Source organism: Styela clava, chromosome 5 (genome assembly GCF_964204865.1).
Source record: "Styela clava chromosome 5, kaStyClav1.hap1.2, whole genome shotgun sequence".
Classification (NCBI taxonomy): Eukaryota; Metazoa; Chordata; class Ascidiacea; order Stolidobranchia; family Styelidae; genus Styela; species Styela clava.
Genome location: NC_135254.1, coordinates 11,801,695 through 11,818,444, shown reverse-complemented (window position 1 = coordinate 11,818,444; position 16,750 = coordinate 11,801,695). Strand labels below are relative to the sequence as shown.

Genomic DNA, 16,750 nt, shown 5'->3' with positions numbered 1-16,750 from the left:
TATTTGTAACCTTTAAAATGTGTTGTGCTTTTGACTGACCATCTGCACTGTTATATACGCCAATTTCAATTTGACGGGGTTCACCGACCTAAAAAGAGTTCACTGATTGAACGACATATCATTTTTAGGATAATATTCAGTGCGAAATACAAAGAAATTATTAGATTTTTCATTGCTTCTCTATTTGTAAATAATGTTTAATATTATAATACAAACTCGTTATACAAATACAGTATAACAAAAACATTTGATTTGAATACCCAACCAACATCGTACTAAAAATATATAATTATCACAGAGGTGCATCCAAGTACAACTGGAATTGATTCTCCAACAACAATAACAACAGAGTTAAGCACAACTACTGTCAGTATTCCAACAACGACAACTCCCACAACTACTACTGCCACCACAGAATCCTCTACTTCCACATCTGAACCAATTACAGGTAAAATAGGACCATTGCGATTCTTGGCAGTCATATTCAATTTCATGTTCTCACTTGATACAAGCAATGGTTTCAAGGTGTTCAAGCTGCCTCACTAGTATATAAAAAATATATATTTAAGCGTTGTTGAATATTGTTACTTTGTTAAGGCTCAATACGAGACAAATAAATTTGTGCTACAATGCTGTAAAAAGTCCTCAAGGAATAGCATGCCAAAGAATTTCCCAAGAATAAACCGCTGATTGTTGCCTGTTATTTTTTTTTTGGTGAGGGGTGATCATACTATTTTTACTAAGAATGATTTCATGATTTGTGGCTGAGTGATTTTGCTACAACAGCCAACCGTTTATACTTGAGCAAAAATTTGTCACCTATTTTCCATATCTCAGTATCATTTGCTGTTTACAACAATCTTTCCACAAATATTGCCCTGGAAATGTTATTGTAAGCATTTACCGTAATTAATAAATGAACCACATAGACATACAAATTTTAAAGCTTCTACAATCATTGCAATTTGCAATGTTTATATTACCCAATGGAATACATTTCAATATCAAATACCACAGGAAAGCAATGCTCATATATTCGGTCATGAATGATTAACCGCAGTGCTATACGACTTACACTACACTAAATTCTGTTATGTGCTCAAATTCAATTTGCGAGTCAACTCACAGCACCCCAACAATTTACATATGTACCAGTAAGAGTGTTGTCACTGAAGTAATAGAAAATGGCAAATTTTTTTTTGAGTTTTCGGGTCCAATGGGACTCACAAGAAATTGTTACAAACTAAATATAGTAGCCTTTATAAGTATGATAACCATTTCTAATTACTGAAAAGTGACCTGATTGGTCCACGAGAATTAAAAAAAAAACGATCCTTAGTTTCATTTTATGTTTAATAACCAAATATATATCTTGTTTATTCACTATTTCGGCTACTATTTCAAATGTTAGATTGTGTTGATATTTAAAGTAATTGTCTGGGATAGAAAGCTCATTGTGGCAATGATTATTACGTGATAGCAAATTGCAAAAAGACATGTTACTTATGTTAAGGTGAGTGCTAGTAATCGTACCCTGCTCCCATCTTTTCGTTTTTGTGTTTCCAAATTTGGAGGGTATATATGCCAATTTATGGATATTCGAATACAATTTTATTTAAGGAATTGAAGCGTGGTGTCATGTCACAAAATTAAGAGATGTTTGAAACTTCAATTCATCCACCTATAAAGAATTTACTGATCGAACTACATATCATTTTCAGGATATTATTAATAATCGGTGTGAAATACAAGAAAACTATAAGAGTGGTAATAACCAATAATATGATCTGTTTACTTTGGACTTTACCAATTTCAAACTTCTAAATATTTATGACAATACGAATACAGAAATGCATTTTTTAACATTTTTATAAAGAAAATTTGTGCTTGTTCAAATATGAGCAAGGTTTCCACAACATATCAAACAAGAAAAATTGTCGGAAGTTGAAACAAGCATGAAAGTTACATCTTTTTCAGAGAGCAAGCAAAAAATGGATTTGATGATTATGTTGCCTGCTTCAATGCAACACTCCGACAGTAATATCAATTCGATGAAAAATTGGCTGAAAAATGTTTCACATGGCCTCTCAACTCAATTCGATCTGCAAATATCAGTTGTTCAGTATTTTGAAGTTTGGTATAACCGGAAGTGGTATTCTGGAAATTTGGAAATTATGAAAGTGCCATACAAAACCCAAGAACAGTTTGGTGTGAGATATTTCATCGGATTCTTTAGAGCCAGAATATAGACAGCTACTGGAGGGAACCTTTTTGACAGAAGCTAGCTTCATAAAACTTGCTAACGCTAAGCACTCTAAACAGATAATTATGTTGATTGTTTTGTGTTATGTCAAATGTCTCTGTGTGCAATTTCTTTCAAATATCTACCAGAGTTAACAATGAATATTACTACCCTGGAAAAACAAATGGAAAATATAACCAACTATCAATCATATCCCTAAATATGCAGTGGCATTGTGTTAGTTTATATATGTTTTGTACTTGTTACAAATATTTAGCATTAATATTGTATCTATATATTATGATAGCTGGAAGTGGATCAATTAGAATTGAAATATGACTCCAGATACGTTCATTCATCTGAACTGTCGTCTTCAGTTATCGAAAAATCAAGAAACATCATGTGGGCTGATCGTCGTCAAGATTCTGTAAAATCAATGATCACTGTGTTTGAGAGGTTTGATTTCATCTTATTACTTTTGTTGCAATGTCAAATTATAACATGTTTCTTTTTGCTGCAACAATATCTATCCATTCTAGTGAAATACAAAAGAAAATAAACTCGAACATTTTTCAGTCATTCTGGACAAAAGATTCTACGATGAGCCCGCAAACAATTCAATGTTCATTTTTTAACGTCTAAATATGTTTTATATAGATCTACGATACATAACTAAAGAAATATAATTCTTTCTTTTTAAGATATAGTAATTTGGCAGCTATTTCTCAGCAAACAGCATGTGCCAGGCATCTAGATATAAACACCTTTATTGTTGGGATAGACGCCGAAAAGAGAGATATTCAGGTGAAAATATGTTTTTTTTGATGTATTACATCACATATACTCAAATAGTCTCATCTCCATTGTATTGAGTATCATTAGGAAATCTCCAGAGTAAAACCGACAGCCTTAAAAATGCGCAATGCTGAATATAATCTAAGTTTCATTTCTGTACACCTAAATACAGTATATAAACGAGTGAAAATTGACACAATGCAATGTCAAATCATGTACACTTTTATCCTCAAACTTTTTGACATCATGTAATCCTATTCTAAGGCATAGAATGTGAATTGGGAGCGTTTTGAAATTTATTTATGATTCAATGGATTTATTGTCCAAACCTTGAATACCCCCTTTAGGGTTAAAATCTTAATTGGATATCAAGGAACTAAACTGGTGACCCACGGCCTTCATTGTTCTTGTCTCGAATTTGAATGCTGGTGCCAAGGCTTTTCGATTCTTCCACACTTTGTCCAAATATTATGGGATAATTATTAATATTAATATTAATAAAGGTTTTAGTAGCAGAATGTTATAGTTCACTTTGAACCATAATTGTGATTGTGATGCTAGATATATTTCAAAACTTTTCTGAAAATTTTCACGAACTAATTTTGAACGAGCAAATTGTTTTGAAGAAACGTGTAAATGAAATGCATTACATGTCAAGTTATTTTTATGTGAATTGTAGCAGTGAAACTGTGTCTTCGTTATCCAATCACAAAAATTGTTGCTTATAGCTGCTACGAGATTATTTGATCGATTTAAAACACCAATACTCGATCTTGCCATGACCACACACAAACTCATGTTCGTTTAGAAAATGGCTTCTGGGCTCTTATCCAATGACGGCGTGTTTATGGAAAGCGATTTAAATTTACTTGGCTCCACTGTTGATCCATTGATAAAGGAACTTGAAAAATTGAATATCAATACTCCGATCAATACTCGAAATGGTATGCCTATGATTTTGAATGTATTGTTAATTACTGCTGAATTTGAAGTCTGAAAATTTGAATATTTGAATGGTATCAGTGGAATTTTTGAAGAATAGTGCAAAAGTTGACATTTCACCATTTTTTTCTAAGAGTTTGTAGATATAAAAGTTTTCAAACACATAACATTTTTGTACTCGAGATTGTGGACGTTATTTCCTCTTTTATAAATGCTATTCAAAATGGTGATTTAGGGTGAAATTCATCAATGGGTTTTGAAGTCACTGCGTAGAAAGTTTTAATGATTAATATATATTACTTAATAGATTTACATATTCATCTTTTGTTGCCAGGACATTGATATTTATTTGGACATGAACTTATTTCAACCATCTAGTTAAATGTGAGAATAGATAATGACTACGATACACAATAATTCTTATTTCAATTTAGGTTGTTATTATAGAAACATCCCTCGTTTTATCAATTACTGTAAAGAGATTAATCTACATGGGACGAAATATAATACGCATGAGGAAATCGATATATTGTGCACTGAAATTTCATATTCTTATATAAAGTGTAGAAGTGATGGGACATGGAGTTCATTGAAAAAACGTTGCTCAATGCCATCTACAAGATCAGCAAGATCAATTGGTAGTGATATTGTAATTAAATACGTGTACAAGCAATACATTGTTCATAGCTTTGTAAAGGTTTATTTCCCGATTCTAGAATATGTGGAAAATGACAAACAGTTCCATTTCGTGGTGAAATATTTAGTCTACAGTCTCATCTTATATATTTTCAACCGCTCTCTACATTCGAAACTCCCAAGCTATTCAGTGTAATTAGCCATGTGATGGCCAGCGACTTTCTAACGCGCCAACTGCCAATGAATAATTTATAACTGTCACGGTAATTTCATAATTAACATAAACAATGATTCAATATAAACAACAAATCTGTAAATCATTTCATTTAGGATGCAGCACTCCTTCGACTCCCGATAATGGTTACATTATAAATGATCCTGGTTCATATAAGGCAGGAACTAGAGTTTATATTGGTTGTGTGAATGGTTTTACTCTGGTGGGAAAATCGTTCATGAAATGCAAATCTAATGGAAAATGGACAAGAACCAATTCTGTATGCAAAGGTTCGCATGCATTTATAACTTGTGAAATGTTTTCAGAAATGTTTAATTAAGAATATATTTGATATACCGGTAGCGAAATTCATAAACTTGGCTTCATTTTTTTGCAAGCACAAACGTGTAAACAGTTTAGGTTTCATTACTTTCATTAAAATGTAGTTTTTATATGTTATCAATTTAATGTAAAAATTCTTTGCTATCTATTATTGATGTGCTGCCATATTTAGCATGGACTTTCTTCTGATATTGACATTATTTCTGAATTCCTATCACTCTTTTGTTTTCAAGAATGTTTTTGATTTTAAAAATATCAGACTTACCCTAAATATATTGATTTTATTCTAGCAAACAGATGTTTCGTTGACCCATATTTGTTTCCACAAAGTCTATTAGAAGATGGAGCTTATCTACACTATAGGGAAGTATCTGCAGGTGAGAGTGTGACTTTGCAATGCGAATCTACAAGTGTTCTACGCGTATATGGATCTGTTCAAGATGAAGTGGAAATAACATGCGAATTAGGAGGAACATGGTATCCTGATGTTATTCAACAAGTTCATTGTGGTAAATTTTACTCTTATTGATCGAATTACTGTAATGAATATTATAAGCTGTCCATTTTGATAATATCTTCATCTTTCCAATTCAAATATTTAACCTATTATCGATTTCGAATAACAAAAATCTATTTTATACTGAAATGTTCAGAGAAATTCATATTATTGAACTTGAAACATATTAATAAAAGTAAAAGCTTGGTATCATGCTTGTTCTTGTTCTGATAAAATTTTGCCCAATTTATCATTTGCAGGTTTTCCCAAACTATTTTTCTTACTCAATATTGAGAAGTACTCGGAAAAAAAATTATTTTCACCTACTTTTCAATCATCATATTATTATGTACTTTGAAATGAGTTTATATGGAGAATCTTCTCGTATTGACTGCTTTTACTATTCTCCATTTTTTAAAAAACAGACTGGGGTGATTCCAGCGAATGCCAAAATCCGGGTTTGCTACTACCAAAGCATGCATTATTTGTGGATGATCTAGGAAATTATCCTATAAACACAATTTTGTATATGGAATGCCCTGAAGGTTTTATTCATCTCGGAGATGACTACATCACATGTAAAGCAAATGGTGAATGGAGCATTCCCAACTTTTCATGCATTGGTAAGTAAGAATATGAACTTTCAAAAATTTGATTGATTAACAAGATCTTTAAGATTAAAGTTTGAGTCTACCCACTGACACCTTTTGTTTGTACGAACAATAGTAAAACTAAACAGTAACTCGTCTCAAACTGAAGTTGACTGGTTGTATTAGACACCAAAGGCAAATTCAATAATAAGTTGAGTAACCTATATTATTCGAGTTATGATTCTCCGAGTGTAATAAGCTTTGAATGCATGTTAGTCACATGTATCGGTTTTTATATTTTATTTGCATCACGTGAATAATAAGTTATTAAAAGAACATTTTCAAGAAGATTTTTTTTAATGTAATAACAATTCAATGAGCAATCATTTTGAAAATGAAAACTAAATTTGGACTGGACATGTTATAACACATTCTGTTTCTTGCATACTTCACATACTCAGAGTGAATTCATACTAAATGTCAATAACATAAATTATAAGCATGGGAAAAAGTTAAGTAAACAGGTGAGAAATGAGGGAAAGAATTGACTTGATTTGCAGATCTTTTAGGACATTTTTGGCCGTGATAAATCTCACAACCAAGATAGAGATTTAAACATGAATTTGCTCTCTTGGCAATAAAATAAAATATGGAACTTAGAAGTTTATTTGTTTCAAGGTCAACTCGACTGTGAAGAACCACACCCACCAGAGAACAGTGAGTTTGATATAAATCTGAAGCATTCTTATCGAGTTGGCGAAACCGAAATATTCCACTGTTTGGGGGATTATGTTTATGACGGAAATCGAAGAAGAATAGAATGTCTTGCAGATGGCACCTGGAGCAACCCAGATGGACACTGCAGTAGGTTGACATAATTGAAATTTTTAGTACGAAATTCCATCTTTATTTTAAACTGATAAATAAAAATGCATGATTGTTACATGCTTATAATTTAAAATTAGTAATAGTCTAAGGTAATGCGCAATTTGTAGGTATATCTCCATAAGTAGTTTCAAACAGAATTTAGGATCTAATATTAAAAAAGCATAAAAACTATGAGAATATCAGCCATCACAAATATTCCATGAAGCAGAAATGACGAAAGGCAACAAAAATAATGTAAGAAGTAATAATAAAACCGTGTATAATGTTTACCAAATTCTCAATGTTGTTCTTAGTAATATGTGTTTAATTATTCATCATTATTAGAATATATACAAATGTTCTTAAAATTAAATATTGCTACACCATCCTCTGACATTTTCATCAATTCATTTTCTAGTACAAGAACAATATTGCACTGAACCACTGATTCCAGAACTTGCATATATAGTTGATGATCCCGAAGTATATTATCCTGGAATAGAAATAAGTATTAAGTGTGTTGAAGATCATATAGTAATCGGATGTTCTAGAATGACCTGTGCCAGGACGGGAAGGTGGAGCTCATGCATGAACCAATGCCAAGGTATTATGCTTAATTCTATTTATCTTATACTTTAATATCAATGTAGACAAATAAATTGTGTTTTCTATCTTCCCAAAATTGGCAAATTCACTGTTTTTGAGCTCTTTTTAATTAAAAAGCCTATCCTTATGCGCTCTGCAGGAATGTTGCAGAAACATTGCACTGAACAAAAAAAACGAATAACTTGAACTATTGCCATCAGCATTGGAAGTGGGCGGAAATTATCAACATTTGCTTTTTTGCAATTTTGTGGTGTAGAATGTAATCGGTCACAACCAACATCAATAACAAGGCAGCCATGTGTTTTGCATTGGTGTTGTATTAATTATCTTACATGAACAGATTGCCAAAAAAACATTTTGGTTTTTGTAATTATTACAGCAATTAAAATGCAATTTCTTGGTTGATGTTTAATCTGATTTTCCCACAACTTTGCCAGGATTTTAATTTGAAGTCTTCTTTTATACATGCATTTTAACCTCTTTACAAAAAGATACATGAACGTTTATATTTCATTTATGTTATAGAAAGGTCATTTTTTACTATTCAGCCATCATATGTCAGTTGGACAAATACCTATTATCAGAAGGAATAGGAGTGAGCGGATTTACTCCAGAAGAATTATATCATAACAAATATAATATTGACGATACTGTTGTGTTGTCATGTTCTGGCAATAGAGAGCCATTTCTGATTGGCGCTACGTCATATGTACGACCAGAAATAACTTGTCACCCAGGAGCGCAATGGGAACCCAAAGCATCCTTATTTCATTGTCGTGAGTAAAACAATTGCATTTCTTGCAAACATAACTGCTTCAAAACATGCATTTATTATATGTCTTTAAAAATTTAATATCACTTAATTATTTTCAAATTTAACATATTGCATGATGTAAAAATTTTAACAACTTATCTCCTCACTGCATTATCCAGCGTAATACATGTAAACGAAGAACATGTTTTATTTAGTTAAATAACCAATTTCTAATTGTATGTATGATTTTTTTTGAAATGCATTGTGATGTTTCTAATAAAACGTAAATCCGGTATATCTTACTATAGAAGTGAATGTTGGAAAATTACTTTTAAACAGTTGATAAAATGTAATTTTGGGTTTATTCTTGATCATCTCTGAGTAAACTCATGAATATGGTTTTATTTCTATTTTTGTTGACTTGGCCATTCACAACTATAATAATTTTTACAATTGACTTCAGAAACTGCTTGTTATTTACCTGAACAACCTTCGGGTGTACATTGGAGCTCGTCAGAGGATATAAGTATTTTCAATGAGGGTGAAATAGTCGAATTTGAATGTGAAGACGGATATATATATGGCAGTGATGTGTATTCAATTGTATGCCAAAATGACGGAAGTTGGATTGCACCGAATCAACTTTGCATACGTAAGAATAATATACTAGCCATCAGACCAGCCTAATGTGTAATTATATTTCAATTGACCAAGCGCTAGGATTTCACATTGGATAATATCCAATATCGGCTTCGAAAATTTTGAATTCGAGAATATTTGAATGACTCGTGTTGACAGTTAAAATCAAATGAATTTGATACTACTAATTCAAATTGAAACATTATAATACTTTGGGCTCTAATAAAATATACAAGAGTACTTATTGCATTTACCGGATGACTATTTTGACACTTGCACAAAAGTAAATAATAGAAGTAATGAGTAAGAATTCTTCTCAGGATGTTTGTATAATTTTATGCTTTGTTTTTTGCAGCACATGGATGTCTTGCACCAGATCCACCACAAAACAGTTATTTTCCCCAAGCACTGCGACCATCTTATGAAGAAGGAGATATCATTCGATTCACTTGTCAACAGCAATATATTTACACTGGCAGATTTTCAATTTTACGATGCTTTTCCAACAGAACATGGTCCAATCCAGACGGGATATGCAAAGGTTTGTATTGTTTATTATATTTCAATTATTGCAAAGTATATTGCAAATATTCCTATAGCAAACAGATTCAGATACTAAATATAACAATTTTTATAGTGTTACACTGTCAAAAATAAAAAATACTTGACAATGGTTTTATTAACTGCTGCCCCACTAAGTGAAAATAGAAAACACAATATGCATATGTTGGTCCATACGTCGTCGAGCATGTACAGGCCATGTGACGTATATCGCGACAAGTGTTGGCAAAGGCAGAGAAACCTTGCTAAAACGTTCAAAAACGGTGAAAAACCATCAAAAAACACTAGAAACCTTGCTAAAACGTTCAAAAACGGTAAAAACCTTCCAAAAAAACACTAGAAACCTCGCTAAAACGTTCAAAAAGGGTGAAAAACCTTCAAAAAGCACTAGAAACCATGCTAAAGCGTTCAAAACGATGAAAAAACGTCAAAAAATACTAGAAACCTTGCTAAAACGATTATAAACTGTGAAAAACCGTCAAAATACACTAGAAACCTTTGTGAAATTGTAATACTTTCAGATAAGCTCCAATCAGATATATGTGCGTGTCCAAGCCTACCTGAACATGCGGTTGTTGTCAATGACCCCAAAGACTACCCTTTGAATACGATCATAACAATAACTTGCGAGCCTGGTTTCTTACTGGCAGGTGATAATAAATTAAAATGTGAAGAAACTGGACATTGGTCTCACAGCTCCTCAACTTGTCAAGGTACAGGAAATTTTCAATCATTTATTTAAGCTATCATTTTTTTAATCATTCAATTTTACACATTTAAGAAAATTTTTTCTAAATTTTTCCCCCTGGTATCCATTTCAACTCTTCCTCAGATTTGAACCAGGCTAAACAGTTGCGACATTCAAACACCATTTGGTATGTTGACAACAAAAACAAAATCGAGCACAATGTTAATTTAAATACATAAAATACATAAAACTTCTACTATTTTTTTAAGAAATGGATGAATGTGAAAAGAGACCTTGCCACCACAATGGTGTTTGTTTGGACGGAATCAATGACTTTTCATGTAGTTGTCCTACTGGTTATTCAGGAAAAACCTGTGAAATTGGTACACACTAAAATGTATTCAATAGCTTATTTATTGATGTATTATAGACGGCCTCATAGTGATATGAAAAATCAATGCTTATAATGGCCTTTGCTCGCCTTATAACATTTTATGATCCTAAATGATATGTCATATGTTTTATTGCTTATTTTGAAAAATATTATTTTGACGAAACTAATTTCTGTTGTTCAGATATTGATGACTGCTCTTCAAATCCTTGTCATAATGGATATTGCAGTGATGGCATTAATAATTTTATTTGCTTCTGTCGTCACGGTTTTACTGGAACATTATGTCAAACTGGTGAATATTTTTTTATTTTTCCATCCAATTCTAATTTTCAGAGTTTACATGCTCGTGTTATACTGGTTATACTGGATTAAGATGTAAAATAGGCAAGTATATGACCGTATTTGATTGTAATATCTGTGTCGTACCTTCCCCCCCTTGTACCAATTGTGACACTTGTACTCATAGCCTCACTTGTCCTAATTGTATGACAATGGTTTCACTTGTCTCATTTTCTTAGTTCTTGCATTGCAAATACATAGATCACCTATCCAAATTAACTGGGTTATTTTATAGATTTGTGCGATTACTAGTTCACTATCTATTACCTGAATTTTAAAACCTCAGCTATGATTAGGACACAAATTGTATTTATCAGGCAGTTTATCAAATCTATGACTTTTCAAGTATTTGTGAGTAATTTTATAACCATTTTTTCCTCTTTGTCGTACGTTTTACTTGAGTATATCTTATTCGTCAGACTTTTCGAAGTAGGTAGTACTAGTTATAGGCATGGTCCAAGACGATTGTATACTCTTTAATTTAGTTCGATATCCAGAACTACGGTAAATCAATATATATTACAATAATGAAAATTTATATTGCAAGCATGTATAGGAAACAGTTAAACGAATGGAGAACATTACCTTCTCCCAGTTACACAACAATAAATATGCAATAATATTGAGATTTGAACTAACAAATATAGTATCGTCATCGTCAGATAACTTTCTAATTAAAAGTAAACTTCAAAATCCTGACCTCCTAATGCCACAGTTGTTATTCCAGGACTATTACCAGTAATAAAACATTATAACATATTTCTATTTGAAAATAAATATTATGTATTGTGTATGTGTAAATAATTTAATGTACACTACTGAACATAATCCAAATATTCATTGCAAGTATTTTTTGCAATTGCATTGTATAACTACTGCTTTTGCCCTGGGAGGCCAGGTTTACTGGCGAGGTGAATATAAAAGCTTTTATTGATTTTTTAACTCTGCAAAAACTCCATTATGTTTGTTTTTATTTTGAATATGAATTAAAAATCTTATCTGAGTTTATTATTTAAGTCTGATAAGCTATACCAGAAAATACTGAGAGATAATATTGCAAAATTTTAACTCAAAAAGTAAGGTATCCATCGCTGCAGGCAATCATATGAATATGAGCAAAACCTTCTAGGATTTAACTATTCGTTCTCAAAAGCTTGTCCTTCCGGTGTATTGCGGCTATCATTAGAATTTAGAAATTGGGAACGATATTTCATTCAAACTAATATCTGTAACAGTTTTGGCGTTTTGAAATTTAAGGTAATTTTTAAGGTAAATCTAGGGTTGATAACTTTTACACACTGAACCATGCTGACATAGGTCTTTGGCACTAGATTATACTGAATTGGTTGTATATGTATATTTGGTTGGCTATATTATGTATAGGACATCATCTGTGTACGCATATGACATTGACTTTATATGCATATTTACTTAGCTTTATACGTATATGAGTCGGCTTTATAGAAATATGGAATTGGTTGTATATGCATATGAATTTGGCTGTGTATGCATTTTATGCATATGACATTGTTGTATATGCGTATAGATAGCATTGGCTGTATATGCATATCAAGTTTGCTGTATGTATATATGACATTGGGTTTTATTCAATTTGTGTCCACCATCCAAGTCCACTGCTCTATTTTATAAATTTACACAAGGCTAGTGAATGATCAGTACTGGTATATCAATCAATTATTGTAACAGGGTTTGGGGATATACCTAATATTTGCAATGAAAAAATCTGGAACAGGTCATCTCATTTTTAATGGATAATGTAATTGAATAGTTTTTGTTGCCCAAGTTTAAAATCGTTATACTCATGAACCTAAATAATATTGTCCACATTTATTAATTATCCCTATTTTTCCTAGATATCGATGAGTGTTCTCCGAATCCATGTTTGAATGGAGGATTATGCAGTGATGGTGTCAGTGATTTCTTTTGCTTCTGTCCTGAGGGTTTTGACGGAGCGCGGTGTCAAAATAGTAATTCTTTTGTATCAATTAATTCTTTTATTGTACATTTGCAAACATTATGTCTAGAGTGCATATTTTGCATCCAGGTTGTAATATATTTACCGAGCCGACAATTGAAAACTGGAAATCTACTGACGTTTGTTAGGGCTGCACATCCAGATTCCTTCACAAAGCAAAGTATGATAAATCCAAAATACTGAAACGATGAGGAAAAAAAAAATTGTAATTTTGCCTGAAATTGACCTATGAAAACAATAATACATCAAACAGCGTATTCATTTTTTCACTGTTGTATTGTGATTTTGAGTATTGCGAATTTTGCAGTGTTTCATGTAATTTGCTTAAACCATACTTCTCCTATGATGAAACTATAACACTTACTTTGAACTTGTACAGTTTTTACTCCAAGACTGATGACTTAAATAACGGGTTTTTGTCACTATTAGATATAGACGACTGTTCCTCAAATCCTTGTCAACATGGAGGTCAATGTACTGATTCATTGAATGGTTTTAAATGTACTTGTGCTGATGGATACGAAGGAGACAATTGCGAAACAGGTAAAAAAGTTGTACTATCATCACATGGGTTAGAATTTAAAGATAAATATTTATTGGTGCAAAGAACAGTCATTGACAAAACAATCACCTTCCAGTCATGAAATTGACTGACGTTCAAACTGTGTTTTGTTATTTTTAGATTCTGACGATTGTTCCCCAAATCCCTGTCAACATGGGGGTCGTTGCATTGATGAAGTGAATGGTTTTCATTGCGTTTGTGCTGATGGATACGAAGGAGACAATTGCGAAACAGGTAAAAAAGTTGTACTATTATCACATGGGTTAGAATTTACAGATAAATATTTATTGGTGCAAAGAAAAGTCATTGACAAAACAATCCTCTTCCAGTCATGAAATTGACTGACGTTCAAACTGTGTTTTGTTATTTTTAGATTCTGACGATTGTTCCCCAAATCCCTGTCAACATGGAGGTCGGTGTGTTGATGCAGTGAATGGTTTTCATTGCGTTTGTGCTGATGGATATGAAGGAGACAATTGTGAAACAAGTAAATCAAAGCCGAATTAATTCCAAATTCACTGTTGAAGAGGCGCCGAGTTTTCTCACTGATTTATATGCTTTTTGCCAAACTGCAATTTTGCACCTCAATTCTTGGGTTAATATCGTTGTCATTCTGTGGGTTGATAAAAAATTATCCAAAATGTCAACAATACCTAAATTTTACTACTCATCCATACTATGTTTTCTGTAGATATGAGCGCTCTATGATGAGTACCTGGAAAGAAAATAAAAATTAAAAGTTGATACCGGTACTTACTTTTGAGACACCCTGTATATTCATTTTCCTTCAACTCGTATCCAAACCTATACTTTATAACAAAATAAAATAAATTCATGTCTGATTCAGCATTTATACGAAGATAGTGTAATTATTCCTCATGATATTATGTTTACGATTTTAATGGCTATTTGTTAATAATGGATGAAATGGATTCAAGTTTAAAAACAAAACGTACTGGCCATGCTTCAAACGATTTGATATCAGCATTTTGAAATTATAAAAGTTAGTTACGATAGTTACATACAACCGCAAAGTTAATCAAGAATCGTTACAGAGATGCGCATGAGGGTTCAATCAAATCTGGCTCTCATTGTTCATGACATTGTAAAACATTTCTCTCGTTACATTTTTTTCATTACAGCTATATCTTTACAAGACTATCCCATTACAAGGACTCATATTCACCTCCCTTTGGGAGTTTTACGACTGTTAATAAAGTGTTCATGGTGTTTTGACTTGTCCCTATACAAAAATCAAATAATAAATTTTGTTACTCATGAATATTGACATACTCTATATGTAAATGTGTCTTTTTAGATATAGACGACTGTAACCCAAGTCCTTGTATAAATGCTAAAGCTTGTGTTGACGGAATATTTGATTTTACTTGTGAATGTCAAGATGGATACGCAGGGAAACATTGTCAAACAGGTGTTGTTTTGCACTTAACAAAATTTTATTCATCGTATAGGTTCAGTATTTTGCTTTACCTTATATTTTTACCGAATATTTTCTTACAATATTTCTGCATACAGCAATACTTACAGTATATAACATAATGCCAATTACAAAATTACAAGGGATTTTATCTCAATGTGATCCTTTCTCTTTTTCTGCTGGATTTTTATTATATTTGACTCATAAATGTCAGAAATCCATTGTCGAGCAGTTCAATTTATTATTAGATATAGACGACTGTTCACCAAATCCTTGTCAACATGGAGGCCAATGTGCTGATGCAGTGAATGGTTTCAAATGTACTTGTGCTGATGGATACGAAGGAGACAATTGCGAAACAGGTTAAAAGATTGTACTATTATCACATGGGTTGGAATTTATAGATAAATATTCATTCGTTCAGAACCGTCATAGATTTCGTTAAACCTGTCATACCCGTCTCAACAATGCGAAAATTGGAATTAAAGCAAGTTCAAAGATATCTATTAGTAAATTTTCATGCTAGCGTTTATATTTGGTTTTGTGCATGATTTAGTTTCAGTCTGCATACAGCTCCAACTACTCAATATTTTGTTGAAATAACAAATGTGCCTTTAACAAAAATGAGAATTAATTTTTATAATTAATATATTGTCATTGAAACATTTGACCTGGCCAATTTTGAAAGTGTGAATTCTTCCTTATTTTTAAATAGCACCATATAAATGACGTAGCAAATTATGCATTTGGTCATCTTCGTTGAAACAAGAATATCAATATTGTATATGTAAAAGGCCAGTTGCACAATTGGGAAATCGTAACTGAAATAGTAATATTTCGGTGAAATTGGAATATATCATTTTAAACTATAATAGGCACTTTCCATTTAATCACTTTCCACCCATGAAATTATGACTGATATCGTATTTTGTTGTTTTTAGATTCTGACGACTGTTCCCCAAATCCTTGTCAACATGAAGGTCGGTGTGTTGATGCAGTTAATGGTTTCAAATGTGATTGTGCTGATGGATACGAAGGAAACAATTGTGAAACAGGTAAAAAAAATTGTACTATTATCACATGAGTTAGAATTTATAGATAAATATTTATTGGTCCAAAAAACAGTCATTGACAAAACAATTACTTTCCAACTAATCACTTTTCAGTCATGAAGTTGACTGAAGTTTGAACTGTGTTTTGTTATTTTTAGATTCTGACGACTGTTCCCCAAATCCCTGTCAACATGGAGGTCGTTGCGTTGATGAAGTGAATGGTTTTCATTGCGTTTGTGCTGATGGATATGAAGGAGACAATTGTGAAACAAGTAAATCACTTTTTAACATAAAAACTTAACCCTTATATACAAAATCTCAAGAATAAGTTAGAAAAGTACTAGTTGATAATGTAACCGTTTTCCTTCAACTCATACCCAGAAATATACTTTATCAAAAAATAAATGAGATTTATGTCTAATTCAACAATCATACGACAGTAGTGTAATTATCTTATATGTTCACAATATAAATGGCTATTTCTTAATGATGGAGAAACTGGAAACAAGTTTAAAAAAAAAGAATGTAAACGTACTGGCTAGTGGCCATGCCTCAACCAATTTGATATCAGCAAAAATTATAAAAATTATGTACATC

The 16,750-nt window shown here is 32.0% G+C and overlaps 1 protein-coding gene across 11 annotated transcripts in view; it reads left to right on the top strand.

The window, feature by feature from the left end:
- The window catches only part of LOC120344140 (complement receptor type 1-like), a 41,696-nt gene that overhangs the window by 17,001 nt on the left and 7,945 nt on the right, over positions 1–16,750 (top strand). For 8 of the 11 annotated variants that reach the window (XM_078112548.1, XM_078112550.1, XM_078112546.1 and 5 more), the window contains 25 exons: positions 299–448; positions 1,978–2,210; positions 2,550–2,698; positions 2,944–3,046; positions 3,846–3,981; positions 4,414–4,617; positions 4,946–5,119; positions 5,462–5,680; positions 6,093–6,290; positions 6,936–7,121; positions 7,543–7,728; positions 8,279–8,506; positions 8,948–9,136; positions 9,479–9,664; positions 10,206–10,397; positions 10,642–10,755; positions 10,948–11,058; positions 12,980–13,093; positions 13,531–13,644; positions 13,784–13,897; positions 14,037–14,150; positions 14,982–15,095; positions 15,350–15,463; positions 16,043–16,156; positions 16,312–16,425. In XM_078112548.1, coding sequence (XP_077968674.1) covers positions 299–448; positions 1,978–2,210; positions 2,550–2,698; positions 2,944–3,046; positions 3,846–3,981; positions 4,414–4,617; positions 4,946–5,119; positions 5,462–5,680; positions 6,093–6,290; positions 6,936–7,121; positions 7,543–7,728; positions 8,279–8,506; positions 8,948–9,136; positions 9,479–9,664; positions 10,206–10,397; positions 10,642–10,755; positions 10,948–11,058; positions 12,980–13,093; positions 13,531–13,644; positions 13,784–13,897; positions 14,037–14,150; positions 14,982–15,095; positions 15,350–15,463; positions 16,043–16,156; positions 16,312–16,425 — 3,870 coding nt within the window. The remainder of the gene's footprint in view (positions 1–298; positions 449–1,977; positions 2,211–2,549; positions 2,699–2,943; positions 3,047–3,845; positions 3,982–4,413; positions 4,618–4,945; positions 5,120–5,461; positions 5,681–6,092; positions 6,291–6,935; positions 7,122–7,542; positions 7,729–8,278; positions 8,507–8,947; positions 9,137–9,478; positions 9,665–10,205; positions 10,398–10,641; positions 10,756–10,947; positions 11,059–12,979; positions 13,094–13,530; positions 13,645–13,783; positions 13,898–14,036; positions 14,151–14,981; positions 15,096–15,349; positions 15,464–16,042; positions 16,157–16,311; positions 16,426–16,750) is intronic. The other 3 variants (XM_078112552.1, XM_078112547.1, XM_078112543.1) reach the window with 2 other exon arrangements.